The 18,563-nt window shown below is 45.2% G+C and overlaps 1 protein-coding gene across 1 annotated transcript in view; it reads left to right on the top strand.

Annotated features, from left to right (window-relative positions):
• FGD3 (FYVE, RhoGEF and PH domain containing 3) overlaps positions 1-18,563 on the top strand; it is a 129,343-nt gene that overhangs the window by 79,238 nt on the left and 31,542 nt on the right. Inside the window, exons 5-9 of the mRNA XM_068419829.1 lie at positions 8,733-8,822; positions 10,043-10,179; positions 12,209-12,365; positions 16,405-16,543; positions 17,389-17,447. Coding sequence (XP_068275930.1) covers positions 8,733-8,822; positions 10,043-10,179; positions 12,209-12,365; positions 16,405-16,543; positions 17,389-17,447 — 582 coding nt within the window. The remainder of the gene's footprint in view (positions 1-8,732; positions 8,823-10,042; positions 10,180-12,208; positions 12,366-16,404; positions 16,544-17,388; positions 17,448-18,563) is intronic.

The following is an 18,563-nucleotide window of genomic DNA, read 5'->3' as shown; positions in this document are numbered from 1 at the left end:
CTGAAGAGTGATGAAAATTGCACGTGGGTGTGTGGTGTGCAAGAAGTTCTGTCTCTCAGAGCTGACAAGTTACAGTTTCAGAGTACAACCGATGCTCTGTGGTGTCCTCTTCTTTCCCAAGAATAGAAGACAGCCTGATGAGGCAAACATACCTACAGAAAGGTATGACAAAGCCCTAGACTTTCTCTTGTGAGTGCATTGCTTTACACTGCTGTTCTTCCTGCTGCTTTATCTCAAGCTCAGCCTGATGTGACTGGACTCACCTTCCATCCATGCCCTTCAGACGCTGCCTTTGTAGCCTGGGACTCTCCAGCACTTCATTGCCGTGCTGCTGCTTCTGCAAATTTTGGTGAATGTCAAACCAGCCAGGTGCTAGAGCAAGGTCAGAGGGAAATGGAAAGGACCCAGCAGACTAGTAAGCAGTGAGGGCTGCATGAACCAGGTCTGTTTGGCCAAACCCAACTGCTTTCTGTAGATGGGGAGGATGTGGTCTCGCTTGCCTCTCTGCCAGTCTGCAGTCCCACCTGGCAGCTGGTGTGGATTCAGAAGGAACCACCCACCCAGTTGGTCTCTTCTCCCGGGCAACTAGCGATAGGACAAGAGGACACGGCCTCAAGCTTTGCAGGGGAGGTTCAGGTTGGACATCAGGAAGCATTTCTTCTCAGCAAGGGTCATTAGCCATTGGAATGGGCTGCCCAGGGAGGTGGTGGAGTCACCATCTCTGGAGGTGTTTAAGAGAAGACTGGACATGGCACTTAGTGCCATGGTCTAGTTGCCATGGTGGTGTCAGGGCAATGGTTGGACTCGATGATCCCTGAGATCTCTTCCAACCTGATTGATTCTGTGATTGGCTTGTCCCACCTCCTTGAGAGCCAGGGAGGACACCCTTGCCTTGGCACTGCATATATGGGATGTGACTGCCTGGGCATGGAAGGCTGCAGTGCAAATTGCCTTGGGCTTGCGCAGGAGTAAATCCATGGCAATACAAGTCAGGGGAACTAGCAGGACCACAGGGTCTGTACTTCCAAAGGAGACCTCTGTCTTCTTGTATGAAAGAATGTAATGGCGGGGGCGGGGGGGCAGCAGGAAACATCCTAGTGATGGAGACTCCAATTAACATCTATCTATTGGCATCTATTAACATCTAATGCATCCATTGGCATCTGGTATCTCTTCAGTAGTCTGTGGGTGAAAGCTCGGTTACATCTCAAATGGGCAGCATCACCATCACCGTGCAAGGCTTCTCACCTGCTGCTGTTGGTTTTCCCTCATGTGTGTGTTTATACACACATACTGATGCTGTGAAATACTTTAATTATTTTATATTCATAATATATATGTATGTGCATGTGTGCAATTGAAGTATTATTTAAAAGGTTGTTTATTAGTTGCAACATGCCAGCAAGAAAATAATGCATTCAATGAAAAAATCTTTAATCTGGTAATTAAATTTACTAGGACTAGGAATCAAAATCAATAGTGGCAAACTCAAGCAGAAGACTTTACTGTATGGTTAAGAAGTGCTTTGCTGACAGATACCAATGTTTTGTAAGGCATCAGAGTTTTGAGGCTGTTTTTTAAGTCTTGTTCCTTAGGTTAAGTATCCATATAGTATGAAATAATGCTGATAAAACAGAGTTACAAGGTCATACTCCTATGTAGCATGCTTGGTGAACTTATAAAGAGCTCTCTAGAGGAAGATGTTTTTTTTTAAAATTATTTTCTTGTGCTACTCTTCTTCCTGAAGGGCATTTGTGTGATGCACTTCAGGTTCCCCCTCAGATTTTGAGTTGATTTCACATTCAAAAAGGCATTTCTAACACTGACCAAGCTACAGTAAGTTAGCTTGTTTTTGCAGACATGGGGAGGGAGAAGGCTTAGGGATTTCATAGAATCAGGATGGTTTGGGTTGGAAGGGACCTTTAATATCGTCTAGTTCCAACCCCCCTGCCATGGGCAGGGACACCTTCCACCAGACCAGGTTGCTTCAAGCCCCATCCAACCTGGCCTTGAACACTGCCAGGGAGGGGGCAGCCACAGCTTCTCTGGGCAACCTGGACCAGGGTCTCACCACCCTCACAGCAAAGAATTTCTTCCTCATATCTCATCTCAATCTCCCCTCTTTCAGTGTAAAACCGTTCCCCCTCGTCCTGTCACTCCATGCCCTCGTAAAAAGCCCCTCTCCAGCTTTCCTGTAGCCTCTTCAGGTATTGGAAGGTGCTAGAAGGTCTCACCAGAGCCTTCTCTTCTTCAGGCTGAACAGCCCCAGCTCTCTCAGCCTATCTCCACAGCAGAGGGGCTCCAGCCCTCTGAGCATCTTCGTGGCCTCCTCTGGACCCGCTCCAACAGCTCCATGTCCTCCTTATGTTGGGGGCCCCAGAGCTGGACGCAGCACTGCAGGGGGGGTCTCATGAGAGTGGAGTAGAGGGGCAGAATCCCCTCCCTCACCCTGCTGGCCACGCTGCCGGGGATACAGCCCAGGACACAGTTGGCTTTCTGGGCTCCAGGCGTGCATTGCTGGCTCATGGTGAGCTTCTTGTCAACCATCACCCCCAAGTCCTTCTCCTCAAGGCTGCTCTCAATCCATTCTCCACCCACCCTTTATCTGTGCTTGGGATCGCCCCGACCCACATGCAGGACCTTGCACTTGGCCCCGTTGAACTTCATGGGGTTCTCACAGGCCCAGTTCTCCAGCCTGTCCAGGTCCCTCTGGATGGCATCCCTTCCCTCCAGCGTGGCGACCGCACCACACAGCTTGGTGTCGTCGGCAAACTTGCTGAGGGCGCACTCAATCCCACTGTCCATGTCACCAACAAAGACGTTAAACAGGAGCGGTCCCAATACTGACCCCTGAGGAACGCCACTCGTCACTGGTGCCCACTTGGACATCAAGACATTGACCACAACTCTTTGAGTGCGACCGTCCAGCTAATTCCTTGTCCACAGAGTGGTTCATCTGTCAAGTCCATGTCTCTCCAATTTAGAGACAAGGATGTTGTGCAGGACAGTGCCAAATGCTTTGCACAAATGCTCTGCTGCCCCTTCTGTAGTGTAAGGATTGTGGCCTCTTCTGGGGACGCGGCATGTGAAGCCAATTTGTGTGTTAGGTGTCCACATCATCCTCCCACTCTCCCCTTTCATTCTGTTGCAGATCTGGGGCACTGTGGACTAAGGGTTAGAGTAAAGGGCCATGGCTTCCAGTGAGGAGAGCCAGCGGGATTCGAAGTTCACTTGGTCAGTGGTTATTCTTAGGCTGGAAGTTCACATCACCCTTAATTTGCCAGAAAACAAGGTGCCTTCCCTTCTGGAAGGAAGAGAGGAGAGTTCAGTTGCTGGCATGAGATCTGGGGAGACCCCATCTCCTCCAGAAAGCTTTGTCTCGGGAGCCAGCGTCTTTTTCCTGCTTCCCCCTTCCTACCCTTAGTAGCAGGTTTTGCAGCTGCACGACGGAGGTAATCAGCGCTCTCATTAAATATGCAAGTCTCCAGAAAGCTTTGTTATGGTTGGAGGAGGATGCATAAGAAGTACAGCTGCAGAATGATTTAACAATGGCTCAGTAACTCTTAGGATAGCGAGTTAAGTGAAGCTCATGAATAAACATAAGTAGGAAAAAAAAGATTTGCTTTTTTCTTCTCTAATTTTCTCCCTCAGCCATCTCTCCATCCACCACCCGAGCTTTCACGCATCCCATGGCTAGTGAAGTAACGTTGCCTGACGCAGGACTCGGATTGTTTTATTTAGTCTGGGTTTAGCTCTGCAGTGTGATGTGGCTTCCTTTGGGAGTCTGCAGCACAGTCTAACAGGTCTCCCTATTAGCACAAAATTATTGGAACATGTTATAAAATCTCAGGAGCGACTTACTGGGATTATCATTTATCTTTTATCAAAATGAAAATGAACAAGGGGAGCTTATTAGGTTTTATAATGTCTCAGAAAATGTCAGGAACTCCAGGAACTAAGGCATGTTAGCCTTGATGGGTACAAAAAAAAAAAAGAAATGACATAAAAGTGAGACTGAGGGGCTGTCACGCTCTGTAGTCACACACCCAAGGCTTTGGCCGACTGCCTGGGAGCAACGGAGTGATGCTTCTGAGGTGGCTCACGCGTCTTCATATCTTTTTATTTAGATATTTTTCACTAAGAGTATTACGTGCTCGTTAGTAATCGCCAAAAAATGCCTTTCTCCATCTGTCCTGCTTCCTGCTGGGTAAAAGAGTAATAATGAAGTCCCACGTGGGCCTCATACAGTCGCTGACACACACGTCCATTCTGCCTGTACGTAGCTGGAGTTTCACTTCTGATTTCATCGTACAGTTTATGTTGGAAAATTTGGCCTGCAGCCCTGCAAGTCAGACCTTTGGGGAAGATTAGCTCCATGTATATTCTGAAAAAAAATCTGCGTAGGTCAATGGTTTAGTCATAATGCTGGTTAAGAAAAATGAGATATGTTCTCATCATCTTTTTTTTGTTTTAAATACCCTAAGGAAAATGAGATCTCAATACAACAAAGACGATGACCAAGCGTAGGATAACTTTTCCATATTATTTTCAGCATTTTTGAGTAGGAAGTCATCTATAATCTTTCTGGGACTTTCTGCATTCTTTGTAGGGATGACTGGTGGGGTTTTAAAGCATAACTATATATGACTTTAACCTAAGCTCTATCCCAGCAGCTTTCCTGCAAGGTTCACTGAAAGCCTCTTGTGGGAGAGATGCTAACTGAATACGGTTACGTACAACCAGTTGTATGAAATACGGTTGCTGCGGGGTATTGCCCAAGTTTTCTCATATCAAGCCTTGCTTTTACTTCAAATTTTCATTTCAAATTTGGTTTTCATGATAGCCAGGTCAGTCCTTGCATCCGTGAATCCGTGGCCCAGACGTGCTCGGTGGGCACCCAGCCAGGTTGGTGAGTGGGTTCGCAGGAAGCAGCGATGCACTTGTGGCCACTTAATTGCACAAATCAGCCCAGCATGTGCCATTCACAGAATCACAGAATCGTTTTGGTTGGAAAGGACCTTTAAGATCATCGAGTCCAACCCTTAACCCAGCACTGCCAAGTCTACCACTGAACCATGTCCCTCAGCACCGCATCTGCTCGGCTTTTAAATCCCCCCAGGGATGGTGACTCCACCACTGCCCTGGGCAGCCTGTTCCAGTGCTTGACAACCCTTTCGGGGAAGAAATTGTCCCTGATCTCCAATCTAAACCTCCCCTGGCACAACTTGAGGCCATTTCCTCTCGTCTTCTCTCGTCCTCGTTCCCCAATTTGTATCTGGGATTGGGGTATTTGAGGTGCAAATGGATTCCCACCGCAGGTGTGAATCTGACCATTATGAGAAGCTGGTTCTGTTTGTTTTCAGGCTGGCGTTTCCTTTTTCTTTAAAGTGTTTTATGGACAGTTAGAGCTGGAAATGAAGTTTTGAACCTTCCGCAAAGAAGTGAAAGAGCATCGTGGGACTGCTGCTTCGAGCTCTGGAGGGAGCTTCCTGTGTCGTGAAGTCAACACCTACCGCTTCCCTTTCCTTGTCACCCCGCCAGCTAAACTGTTTTAACAAGACTCTGCAGTAGATGTACGGTTGTAATGTACGGCTGTGGAAGACAGTCGTGCCGTGGCCATGCCGAGCAGTCAGCGAGTGCGTTGGGCAAAGCAGGAGTGAAGTAGATTTACAAGAATCAAACAGGCTAAAATGGAAGGGTGGAAGACGGCAAATATTTTACATTTCTATGTCGTTTATGTGCCTCGTAAATGGCATGTTGTTTGTCCAGGGCCCTATTAGTAAGGTTAAATATGTTTCACTAGTGTCACTTAAAGACTTAAATAAGACTGTTGTGTAAGGAATATACATTTGAGTTTGCAAATTTGTTTTACTTTTCCTTTAGAAACATAGACCATGGAGTACCTCGTACATAGTGAACTGAATTACAGAATCACAGAATCACAGAATCAGTCAGGTTGGAAGAGACCTCTGGGATCATCGAGTCCAACCATTGCCCTGACACCACCATGGCAACTAGACCAGGGCACTAAGTGCCATGTCCAGGCTTTTCTTAAACCCCTCCAGAGATGGTGACTCCCCCACCTCCCTGGGCAGCCCCTTCCAATGGCTAATGACCCTTGCTGAGAAGAAATGCTTCCTGATGTCCAACCTGAACCTCCCCTGGCGAAGCTTGAGGCTGTGTCCTCTTGTCCTATCGTTAGTTGCCCGGGAGAAGAGGCCAGCTCCCACTTCACTACAACCTCCCTTCAGGTAGTTGTAGACTGCAATAAGGTCACCTCTGAGCCTCCTCTTCTCCAGGCTAAACACCCCCAGCTCCCTCAGCCGTTCCTCATAGGTCAGAATTACGGCTCAGGCTTTGTTAAAGCTGTCCTGCCGTGGCACAAAAGAAGGTTAGAGGAATGGGACTGCCTCACATTTCATTAATCTACTATTTTATTTAAAATGTTATGTCCATTGAAAGGCAAATATGTTGCAAATTAGTCCGAAAAACATGCCTATCTCTGCCACTGGCACAGACAGCAACTGGAGATAGAGTCACTCTTTAAAACTGAGCTCAAGCTGAGAGTCTGTCCAGCCGTTGTTTGGTATTTAAGCAGATGTCAGCAAGTTTTTTGGAAATATAATCTGAGTTGCAGATGGTGAAGGTCAGGAGGTTAAAAAGTGACTGCGCTATGTAAAGATTTACTTCTGAGAACAAATGTATTTGGTTGGAAATCATTATTTTTCAAATTCTGAATTCAAACAAATCAAAGGATGTTCTTGGTGGCTGGAGTGCCAGCCTGATTACATCAGTGCCTTTCATTCAGGTGCTCTTCTGCGCCCAGCAAAACTGGCAAATCAATTCTTTCTCAGAGAGAGATCTTCGTAGTTACAGGAATTTGAATGGCCAGCAATGCATTTCATTATAAGCTGTATTATGTTGTATTTGCTTGTAGCAAGCTCAAAGCTTTGTTGTGCTGTGATTTTTTTTTTTTTCTTTCCCCCTAAATATTAATATATATCACATGAATGAACGGAGCAGGATGTTGTGGAGCATGTTAGAATAGCTTAAAAGAGTATTTGAGTTTGCTTGAAACAATTTGAGTAGCAGGGTGGGCGGAGTATGTGTCAAAGCTTTATTCATGGTGCAGTCCTTGAAAGGAAGACTGATGCTGTTTCAAATCCACAAAAGCTCTTCACCTCCCTTCAGTTAATACTTATATCATGGAACTGTGGGTACTTCATGCTAAGTGGTCCCTCATTTCACGTGGGACACCTGTGGGTCTGGTTGGTTTGAATTCATGGCTGGCTTTGAGAAGCCTTGAGGTCTTTCAGTTGTTTGCAGTTGGCCTAAATGTGAGGGGGGATTATTTAATAATTTTTCTCATCAACTTTGTTTAGAAACAAAACAAGATGATGTTGAAGAAGCTCAAAGAGAGCATTTAATTGACGTTTTCTAACAGTCTCATGGTGGCCAGAAGGGTTATGTCTAGAAATGCCTGCCACAAATGCTAGTGAGTGCATAGAGGTAGGCAGTTGGGATAGAAAGTGCTGGTGCTTGTGAGGGGCCCAGGTGCTTCCTGAACTGGAAGCAGCTCTGCATGCTTAATAGAATTCAGCTGGACTTTTACTCTGAGGATTTGTCTGGTCTTTTTGTGAACCTGAGGGAACGTTTACTGTCTGCAGTGACATGTTGTTCAAGGAAGCAGCTCTTGGTCTTGAAACAGTCCCTTGGTAATTTTACTTGATGTTCTTTAGTTTTCCCATGGAAGAAATAGTGAATAGTTCCATGCAGTTGATGCTCTCTGCTCTGATAATCATATATACATCTCTCACCTTCCTCACAGTTGTCTTTTTTTTCCAGATCCAGCCCAGTAAAATTTCCCTACATTTGACCATCCTTGCTGCCCCTTTTGGATGTTTGTATTCCCGAACACAAACCAGCCAGCCCTCAGTTCAGGACCCTAGTTTTGGTTTGGTTATATGGAAGCGTGGCGTGTAAAGTCTAGAGCCTTAAAAAGGTATCTAGAGTTTGTGAGAAAGCTAAAGCCTGTATTCTAATAACTCATGTATTTTTAAGCACTTAGAGAGCGAAGAGTCTATGTAGCTTTTGGCTAAACTGTGAATCAAGTTGCAGCTTCATAACTGCATTTAAGATTTTTAATTAGCCCTTTCTCATTTTATTTTTTTAAATGAGCTTAATAAAATACTTCACTGAGAGACTTGGGTTACATTGCCGAAAATTCTTCCCAGGGAATTGGCTGGTGTGTAAAACTGTACAAAAATCTTAGAAATAAGCCATAGAGAGTAATGCTGTGCTGGCCAGGGAGAGAAATCTGTGGCCAAACAGTTCTGGTTTCTAGTTTTCTTTTTAGTCACAGGATCTGAACCCAAAAAGAAGAACAGTTGATTTAGAGGCCTTAGTTACCAAATAGACTAGACGTAGTTCCAGCTTTGGAAGATGTTTCTGGTTCTTTACAGAAAACTATAATGAACTAAAGTGATGTCCTGACCAACCATTGGCTGCATCATTAATTGCTCTTTCAGCAAATAGCTTTTAAAATGTCCCTGGAGCAAACTGATCCTTTGATGAGGGATGCAGAGCAGATTCTGAGATGTGTTAACCTCCTTCCCTTCAAGCTTCCCTACTGGCAGGGGATTTGGCCCCCTGAGAAAATGGAAAAGAGAACAGCTGATGAAACCTAGGTTTGTAGATGCAGATGGATTGTGTTATTTGCAACTTTTTTTCAGTGTACAGAGCCCCAGAAGCTATTCAACATCGCAAACGAACTGCTCCATACAGAAGAGGCGTATGTTAAAAGACTCCATCTGTTGGACCAGGTAATTCAATTTTGAATAAACTGTGCTTTCTTTTCTCTGAGCAGCAAAGATGTCTCCTGTTCATCCCCTAACATAGCCCAATAGGGTGAAAACCCTGTTCATAGATGGAGTTTGCTGGCCAGGCTGCGTGCCGTGGGTCCCAGAGGTGAGCTTTTGGCAGGTGGGTTCCCTGAGCTGGAACCTGAGGATTAGGATGTCGGAAAGAGAAACGGGAAAGCAGCAGCCCAAGATACAGACACCCTCAGGATTCGGTTCCTCCCTGAGCGTACGTGGAGAGGAAATCACGGGGATGCTGAAGGCCCTGAGAAATGATGAAATCCGTGATTGCTCTGTAATGCGCAAGATGTTTGAGTTTTACTAAAATCAGGCCGCATGGGTCAGCCCATGCTCACAGCGAATTATTTTTTTTTTTTTACCCGCTGTGTTTTGTAATTGTTGTCCATCATGTTTACACGTGGGGATAAAGTAAAACTGGTGTGATGAGTCTGAACTTTCTTACACATAAACATTGAGGTGAGTCTACATAGGTCAGGCTTTTCTATAATTATCTCAAAGAAAAAAAAAACTATGAATGTTCAGGAAAGAAGTAAAAATGAGGATGAGTCACATTGCTAACTAAGTGCTTTTTAAAAAATGGAAGGGGGGGGGGGGAAAAGAAAATTTCACCTTGCTAGAAATCTTGTTAGAAGCTGTAACTTGCAGAGCCCTCTACCCTCCGACTCTAGGACCTCTATGGAAGACTTTCCAACGTTTGCTTTGGATGAGTAGAGTCTGTTTCAAGACCTTAGAAATCGAGGGAGTATCTTTCCCTTTTGTTCAGTACGGTGTAATTTTTCCCACAGAGAAACAAAAAAATCACATGGTTTATTTTGCTTCATGTAAACAAGAGTAAGTGCTCTTCAGGGACTGGTTGTTCTTTGCAACTTGCACTCCCAAATATGAGGTGTCCGATCTTCTCAGTAGTTTCAATCTTTTTTGACTTATCCCCTCAGCTTTTTCTAATTTACATCTATGGCCCATAGTCATAAATCTAACCCTAATTGACAGTGGGCTTACGTTCTGTGAACCTCCCGAAAGACCCCCAAGGACTGACTACCAGAAGTCACAAATTGGAGCTCTGTTCCAAGGCAGTCAGCTTTGTGATATTGCAATGTAAAGCCAGCATGTCTAGGATTGGGTTTTGTAAATAGATGTTGGTTCTGTCTTCTTGTCTCATGCAGGTGTTTTGCACTAAGTTGTCAGAAGCAGGTATTTCATCTGAAGTGATAACGGGCATCTTTTCAAATATTTCCTCCATCTATTGTTTCCATGGACAATTTCTTCTTCCTGAGCTCAAAACAAGAATTACACAAGAATGGTGGGTAACTGTCATTACTACTATTTTTAAAATAATTTTTCAAGAAACTATAGTAACCGTAAGGCCTAGTCTAATTCCAGAGTTTTTCATTGTTTAATGTAGTAGTTCACTTGTTATTTAATACATTAGTATGGAGTCTCTTAACCATTTCTGAATACAGGAATAGACCTGAGCACTCAAAATTTCTACAGTACATTGTGAGAATTTTTTCAGTCCAAAGTCTTGCCAGAGCTGTCTTCCTTAGAGTATTTCCACCTTCCTATTATTGCTGTGCTATGAAATTTTGCAGTACTAGGAAGGAAGGAAATTGCATATTTTGGCCCTGTAGATGAAGTGCTTTGGCCGCACTGTGACATATTAAAAAAATGCCGTTAACTTCTCGAAGAAGAAAAATGCATCATCATGTCACAGTCTAGACTTTGCATGTCATGTTGGAGACTTCACGAGAAACATCCATTTTATGTTTTATTTAATGAATTTTGTTATGGCTATATAAAATTTAATTTAATGTTCAAATTAGCATTATAGCAGCAAACCAATGGAAACCCTGGACAGGTAAGATAGATGACTTCATATCTGTAAATCTGCTTGTCTGCTATGCAGCCACTTCTGTTGTTGAGCACCACAGTATTGCACAAGTTTTTACCCCAGAATTTTTTGGCCTTCTCTTCTAGGGGATAATAAGTATTATTGGTTATGGTGTATAAGTGTGTAGAGAAGGTTATCAGGAGTAATCAACGTGGATTTGCCAAGGGGAAATCATGCTTGACCAATCTATGGTGACATGACTGGCTGTGTAGGTGAAGGGAGAGCAGTGGATGTTGTCTACCTTGACTTCAGCAAGGCTTTTGACACTGTCTCCCACAGCACCCTCATAGGAAAGCTCATGAAGTGTGGGTTAGATGAGTGGACAGTGAAGTGGATCGAGAACTGGCTGAACGACAGAGCCCAGAGGGTTGTGAACAGTGGTGCTCAGTCTAGTTGGAGGCCTGTAGCTAGTGGTGTTCCCCAGGGGTCAGTACTGGGTCCAGTCCCGTTTAAATTATTCATCAATTATCTGGATGAAGGGACTGAGTGTACACTGAGCACGTTTGCTGATGACACAAAACTGGGAGGAATGGCTGATACACCAGCAGGCTGTGCTGCCATTCAGCGAGACCTGGACAGGCTGGAGGGCTGGGCGGAGAGGAACCTCATGAAGTTCAACAAAGGCAAGTGTAGAGTCCTGCACCTCAGGAGGAATAACCCCATGCACCAGTACAGGCTGGGGTGACCTGCTGGAAAGCAGCTCTGCAGAGAAAGACCTGGGAGCTCTGGTGGGCAACAAGTTCCCCATGAGCCAACAATGTGCCCTTGGGGCCAAGGAGGACAATGGTGTCCTGGGGTACATTAGGAAGAGCGTGGCCAGCAGGTCAAGGGAGGTTCTCCTCCCTCTCTACACTGCCCTGGTGAGGCCACACCTGGAGTAACTGTGTGCAGTTCTGGGCCCCCCAGTTCAAGAAAGACAAGGAACTACTGGAGAGCGTCCAGCAGAGGGGTGCAGAGATGGTCAGAGGGCTGGAGCATCTCTCTTTTGAGGAGAGGCTGAGGGAGCTGGGGCTGTTTAGTCTGGAGAAGACTGAGGCGGGATCTTATCAATGTTTACAAATACCTCAGGGGCAGGTGTCAAGGGGATGTGGCCAGACTCTTCTCAGTGGTGCCCAGTGACAGGACAAGGGGCAACGGGCACAAACTGAAACACGGGAAGTTCCATCTGAATATGAGGAAAAACTTCTTTACTTGGAGGGTGCCAGAGCCCTGGCACAGGCTGCCCGGGGAGGGTGGGGAGTCACCTTCTCTGGAGATATTCAAACCCCACCTGGACATGACCCTGTGCAACGTGCTCTGGGTGACCCTGCTTTGGCAGGGGGTTGGACTGAATGATCTCCAGAGGTGCCTTCCAACGCCAACCAGTCTGTGATTCTGTTTTTTCTCTGAAGATAGTATTGATTTCCAGAAATTTCAGTACTTACCTGTCTCTTTCCCATAGGAATGTCAACCCACGGCTAGGAGATATCCTACAGAAACTTGCTCCTTTTCTGAAGATGTATGGAGAATATGTAAAGAACTTCGACAGGGCAATGGACATGGTGAACACATGTATGCAGAGGTCCTCTCCGTTCAAAGATGTTGTTCAGAACATACAGGTATGTTGTTAATTGGCATAATATGTCTTGGAGATCCTCATTTATTTGCATGCTTTATTTTTTTTCCAGTGCATGACAGAGTGTTTAGCTACAAAAATACTGCTCTAATACTAAAAATATCCAATTTTAACGGCAGTCCTTTCTTCTCTTTTGCTGTGACACAGGGTTTTCACATAGGTAGCTTTTTCTCCACTCATGTATTTAAGAGGAGTATCAGAAGTCACAGAATTAAACTTGTCCATTGGCCCGGCAATTCTGACTGCGAGCATGTCCATTTATAAACTCTTTTTGATTTCTCTTCCTCATTACTAATTTTAATTGCTTTTTGATAAATATGTTTTCATTCGGAGGTGGGTGTGTTTGAGTTTGGGCATGTCCCTGGCGGCGTCTGCTGTTGACCTGCTCTTTCTGCGGCTCACGAAGTGGCACACGGCTCTCGGGGATCACAGCTCTGCAGTAGGATGCTTAGCATGGATTTGCATGTGTTTTTCTCTTAATTATACAAAAAGCTGCGTGAGGAGGGGGGAAGAGCTCTGCTTGTGCTGGCGTATCCATAAAACCTCTGTCCCCTGCTCAGGCCCTGGGCCAGCTGGAGGGATGCAGCAGGCCCCAGCACGGTTGCAAGCATCCCTTCGTCCGTGCTGGGAAAGCAGCTCCTGTCCTTTGGGAGGGGAGGGCTGGCAGGGAGCGGGTTAAGCTGTGGAGGGAGCGCAGCTGCCTGCCCTAAATGGGAGGATTGTGGCTGGGCCAGCTGTCAGGAATCAAGTAATCCCCCAGCACTGGGAGAGGAGAGGCCCTGCGCAGAGGGCCGGGGCTGCTGCTGGTGACTCAGGCAGAAGCTTGGGGAAGCAGGAACTGGGGAAGGTCCTCTCCTGCCACGCTCTCACTCCACGTGGCTTTTTCTTAACCTTTTTCTGTCTGAACCCAGCCTGCTCTCACCGAGGTTCTGTGCAGGAAGCACTGTAAAAAAAAAAACAAACCACCACAGAGGCGTTTTGCTGTCTTCAGCTGCTGACATGGCTTTCTGAAGCGTAAATCAGTTTGTGACTCCTTTCCCTACAGCACAGGCATCTGCCCACCCTAAAATTCATCTGTCTCCTCTCACCACCAAGCTACCAACACACACGATTTGCGGTAGCTGTCGGTCTGCAGAACGGCTCCAGAGCTGTCCGAGACCAGGAGTGTTCCTGCTGTAAAACGTCTACAGGCAGCATGAGCGCAGGCAAAGCGTACAGGAGGTGCAATTCTGAAGCCTACTGATGACAGTGTCTCGCTATAGGTTATTATAGCAGCAACATCACAGCACCTTCTGCTTGTGTCGATGACTGTAGATGCAGGAGGCAAAAATTTGACCCAGAATACTTAGTCCACTCACCTGACCTACCTCTGTGCTATCAAAAGCCACAGTTACTTTTCAAAATACCAGCTGAAATCTGTTGTGATCCTGCAGTAAAGCACTGCCCACCTAAGCCTTTAATGGAATAGTTATACAGCCTAAGGCATTAACAATTATTACTTATGCTAAACTAGGGAAAACGGAAAACAAATATCAAATGGTACTTATAAGTGAATGACTGTGACCTATCAAGTTTATTTTAGCTCTCCTTGAAGCAAACACACTTTCTATTCAGTTCACATCCACTTACTGGGGCCAAAATTTGATAGCTGGTGAGTTTATTAGGACTTTCCTTTTGTCAGCTTTCTCCTTATGCTATCACATAAGTACTTTTTAATATACATTTCTATGTTTTGGCTTGTCACATGAGTTAAACGCAGAATGAACGTTTATCCTTCCTCTACTAAAGTCATTTGAATTGCAGTGTAAAGTTTTAGAAGTTGCATAGCATTAAACTTCTCCTAGTTAGAACAGTTTGTTTCATCACTACTGACTTTTTAGAGAGGATACACTTGGCACGTGAATACAACTGACGTGAGCCTTGAAGTGACTTCCTCTGCTGCTTCCCTATTGCTGCTCAGTGTTAAGGTTCATCCTGTAGCAGGAATAAAAAGACAATGGAGAAGGTTATAGTAAGTGGATTTGGGAATGTAAAGCAAGTGCTACTATGCAGTCCTGTGCCCCTTTTAGTTCTTCCCAGAATCTCTGATTCTTTCCATCCCAGTTGTATTTTCTGCTGCAAAACTCTGAGAGATAAAAAATTTACTTCATCTCCTATAAACAGAAGTATTGTTCACTCTGCTACACCGTGACAAGGTCTTTGTAAAAGCAAATTTACATCTTTGAATTTCTGGAAGGATAGCTAATATTTTTCTATCAGACATTCATTTCATTATCTCCAGGCTTTGCTCTGAGAATCGGGAGAGTCTGCAGTGTGCTGTGGGCTGTAATGTTTGTAAGGAAAATTGTAAATACCTGAAACAAGCACCTTTCTCTGAGGAAAGCATACTGAAATGAATGTGGTTGTTGAGGGGTTGCTTACACTAGAACAGGCTGAGACGTGGCAGAAGTGAGCTGATGTAAAAATAATGCTATGGAGAAGGGCGTGTGTGTGTGTGTGTCTGTGGTTAATGTGCTGATGTGGGATTCAGGGGTCAGATTACATCGCTAACAGAAACTTCCTGTGCTTTAAAACAAGTAACTTATTCTTACTGTGTTTCTCCCTTCTCCTCCCCTCTTTTTAAATAGAAATATCCCTTCACTTCATAGGGATCCTATGAAAATAAGTACACTGCAACACTCAGTACCATTGCAAGCAGAGCAGATCAGTGCTTTATTGGGTAATACTTAGTGTTATTAGTCTCAAACCTACCCCCCTTCTGGGTCAAGTAAAAAAAAAAGGAGAATTTGAGGCAGCTCCTTCTTCAGAGGTGATGTGTGAGCAGCGTATCTGCTGCTCGTACAGTAAGCTCTAGGAAGCAATGTATCTCCGTGGGATTTCTGATTTTATATAGGCTTTGAGAGGAAAAACGCTGCACAGGGCCATGGATGGGAAGAGCTTTTCTGAGGCTGTGAAGAAATGCGCAAAATTTAAAGAAGATTGTTGCATATCTGCACAAAATGCCAGATATGGGACAAATGTTCGCATGAAACCTGTCAGCTCTGATAGCTGCTGGAGGGCAGGAAAGCTCTGCAGAGGGACCTGGACAGGCTGGATCGATGGGCCAAGACCAACTCTATGAGGGTCAGCAAGGCTCAGTGTGGGGTCCTGTACTTGGGGCACAACAACCCCACGCACCACTACAGGCTGGGGGAAGAGTGGCTGGAAAGTGCCTCGTGGAGAAGGACCTGGGGGTGCTGGTTGGTGGCCAGCTGAATGTGAGCCAGCAGTGTGCTCAGGTAGCCAAGAAGGCCACCAGCATCCTGGCTTGTATCAGTACTAGTGTGGCCAGCAGGACTATGGCAGGGATTGTCCCCCTCTACTCGGCACTGGTGAGGCCGTACCTTGAATCCTGTGTGCAGTTTTGGGCCCCTCATGACAAGAAAGACCTTGAGGTGCTGGAGCGAGTCCAGAGAAGGGCAACGAAGCTGGTGAAGGGTCTGGAGCACAAGTGTGATGAGGAGCGGCTGAGGGACCTGGGGGTGTTTAGCCTGGAGAAAAGGAGGCTGAGGGGAGACCTTCTCACTCTCTACAACTACCTGAAAGGAGGGTGTAGCGAGGTGGGGTTGGTCTCTTCTCCCAGGCAACAAGTGATAGGATGAAAGAAAACGGCCTCAAGTTGTGCCAGGGGAGGTTTAGATTGGGTATCAGGAAGAATTTATTCACGGAAAGGGTTGTCAAGCACTGGAACAGGCTGCCCAGGGAGGTGGTGGAGTCCCCATCCCTGGAGGGATTTAAAAGCCGTGTAGATGTGGTGCTGAGGGCCATGGTTTAGTGGTGGGCTTGGTAGTGTTGCGTTAAGGGTTGGACTCGATGATCTTAAGAGTCTCTTCCAACCTAAATGAGTATATGATTCTATGATTGTTTGAGAAGTTGTTTTATGCTCCTCTCACTGTATGTGAACGGTCATTTTTCATTGCTGTTTAACACCAAAGGCAGCAAAAAACCCCAGCCCTTCTGTACTTGTTTTCTCTCCATTGCAGAAACAGGAGGTGTGTGGAAACCTGACATTACAGCATCACATGCTTGAACCAGTGCAAAGGATTCCTCGTTATGAGCTTCTCCTAAAGGACTATTTAAAGAAACTTCCAGAAGAGTCTCCAGACAGGAAAGATGCTGAAAGTACATGTAAACTCCTCTCTGTCTAATGAGCACAATAACATCTTGGAGAGTTTTTTCTTCACATGTTCAGATACTTTCAGCTAGGGCTATGGTAGAAATGGAGATTTGAATTAATCAAATTATCACCAAACATAGCACAAAGGAAGTTTGAATGCTCTTAGAGTAGGGAAGAAAAGGGTTGATATGTCAGCTCAAGGAATGAAGGGATCTTTGGCAACTAAACAATGAGAAAATATTGAAGTTTGAAATGGTAGAATATCTGGTATTTTTATTTAACCCATTGTATGGCCATGGACAAACACAGGAGGACGTCCTTGCAATAGCAAGAGGAAGAAACTAAGAATGGTCTTAAATGTACATGCTTGCCTAGAAGGCAGGTTAGACTCTGTCTAACAGAAAGAAACAGGAGAAATGGTCTTCTGTTGGTGTCTAGGGGTTTGGGATCTTGACCAAAACAGGGTTATATTACTGTAAACACACAGCCCTGTTTTAGGAAAACAGTCTTAAAACATGCTTGTGAAGACTTAAGTGAGACTTAAGTTAACTTTTAGCAGGTTGATTCCTAGAAGGTGATTTTTTTTGTCACTATGTGCCTTTGACTCACCTAGACTTTTAGGAGAGAAGGATTAAACACTTAGATGCACGTGGACCAGCTGAACATGCAGAAGTGGTTGTGTATGTAACTGCCTAAAAGCATTCCTTTTACTTTATGGAAGGAAAAAAATAGAGTCCTTGTTTTTGCAACAGCAATTTTGCAGGAAAAACACTAATTAGGGAGGTGAAAAAAAACCCCAAGGTGCAGATATAATCTACAGAATGCATAACTGTTGTTGCCTTTATTGCAGAGTCACTGGAGCTCATATCTACGGCAGCGAACCATTCGAATGCAGCCATCCGGAAGATGGTGAGTAGAAACTGTGTAATGGAGTTGTAATCTGACTGAAACCCTTGGCTGAACCAATGGTCCCCCATTGCAATAGGCTCAGTAAAGTAGACTGGGGAGAATTGTCGAATACAGTGAGTCAGGCTTTAAACATCAGTTGGATATCTGAGTTCTCTATGTCATAAATGATCCTATTGCTGTTACCGTGGGTTGCTGGGCCTAAATTTCACTTTCCTTGTCCTTAAGGACCCAATGGGTTGAAAAAGGAGGTCTTCATAAAACTCGTTATTTGCTTTTCATTGAAAAAGGTTGAAAGGATTCCAATTAGGTCCATTCATAAGGTGTCCTTGCAGATTTTCACGCTATTTTTTTAGTCCTACAGGTCTTCACCAGACTGGAGGTTGTTTTGGTTTGATTTTGGCTCATCTTAAATGCATAAAGTGTGTATTTAGCGTGTGTCAGTAGCTTTGGTAAGCTATACTTCCAAAGCCAGACTTTGAACGTCTGCACGTGCTTCACATACAAAACAGCTAGTGCATTCCCATTAGAGTAAATGGCCGGTATAGTTACAGATGTCACCCCTTCTGTGCACCCAAGTGCCTCAGGAGCTTTTGTATCCAATAGATCTGAAATGCCACGTGTCCAGCTTAACGCTCACTGACCATTTGTGGCTACAAGGTTTAAGTCCCCATCCGTAGCAGACCCTTACTTCCTTCTCCTGGCTGGCGGCGACGCCATGAGACCACGTTTCCGCTGGCTGCTCTGGGGAAGTAACCAGCTGATGTCTGTGTATTTTCAGTATGTCTGAGTGAAAACCAGTTTTGAAACCCTCTATTTCTATTTGAGTCTAGTGTGTTCTCTTGATAAGGGTATGTTTTGGTGGAAATTTTTCTGACCTTGAACAACCCCTCCACAAGTAGCAACTATTTTGCTGGGGGCTGTTACAGCATCTCCGCAGACAGCAGGAATATGAATCCACCAGCCAGTGGGGTCACCATCTCTGGAGGGGTTTAAGAAAAGACTGGACATGGCACTTAGTGCCCTGGTCTAGTTGACAGGGTGGTGTCAGGGCAACGGTTGGACTCGATGATCCCAGAGGTCTCTTCCAACCTGGTTGATTCTGTGATTCAGTTGCTT

This window comes from Nyctibius grandis, chromosome 29, assembly GCF_013368605.1.
Source record: "Nyctibius grandis isolate bNycGra1 chromosome 29, bNycGra1.pri, whole genome shotgun sequence".
NCBI lineage: Eukaryota > Metazoa > Chordata > Aves > Nyctibiiformes > Nyctibiidae > Nyctibius > Nyctibius grandis.
Note: the sequence above shows the minus strand (reverse complement) of the source record. Positions and strands in the feature narration are given on the sequence as shown.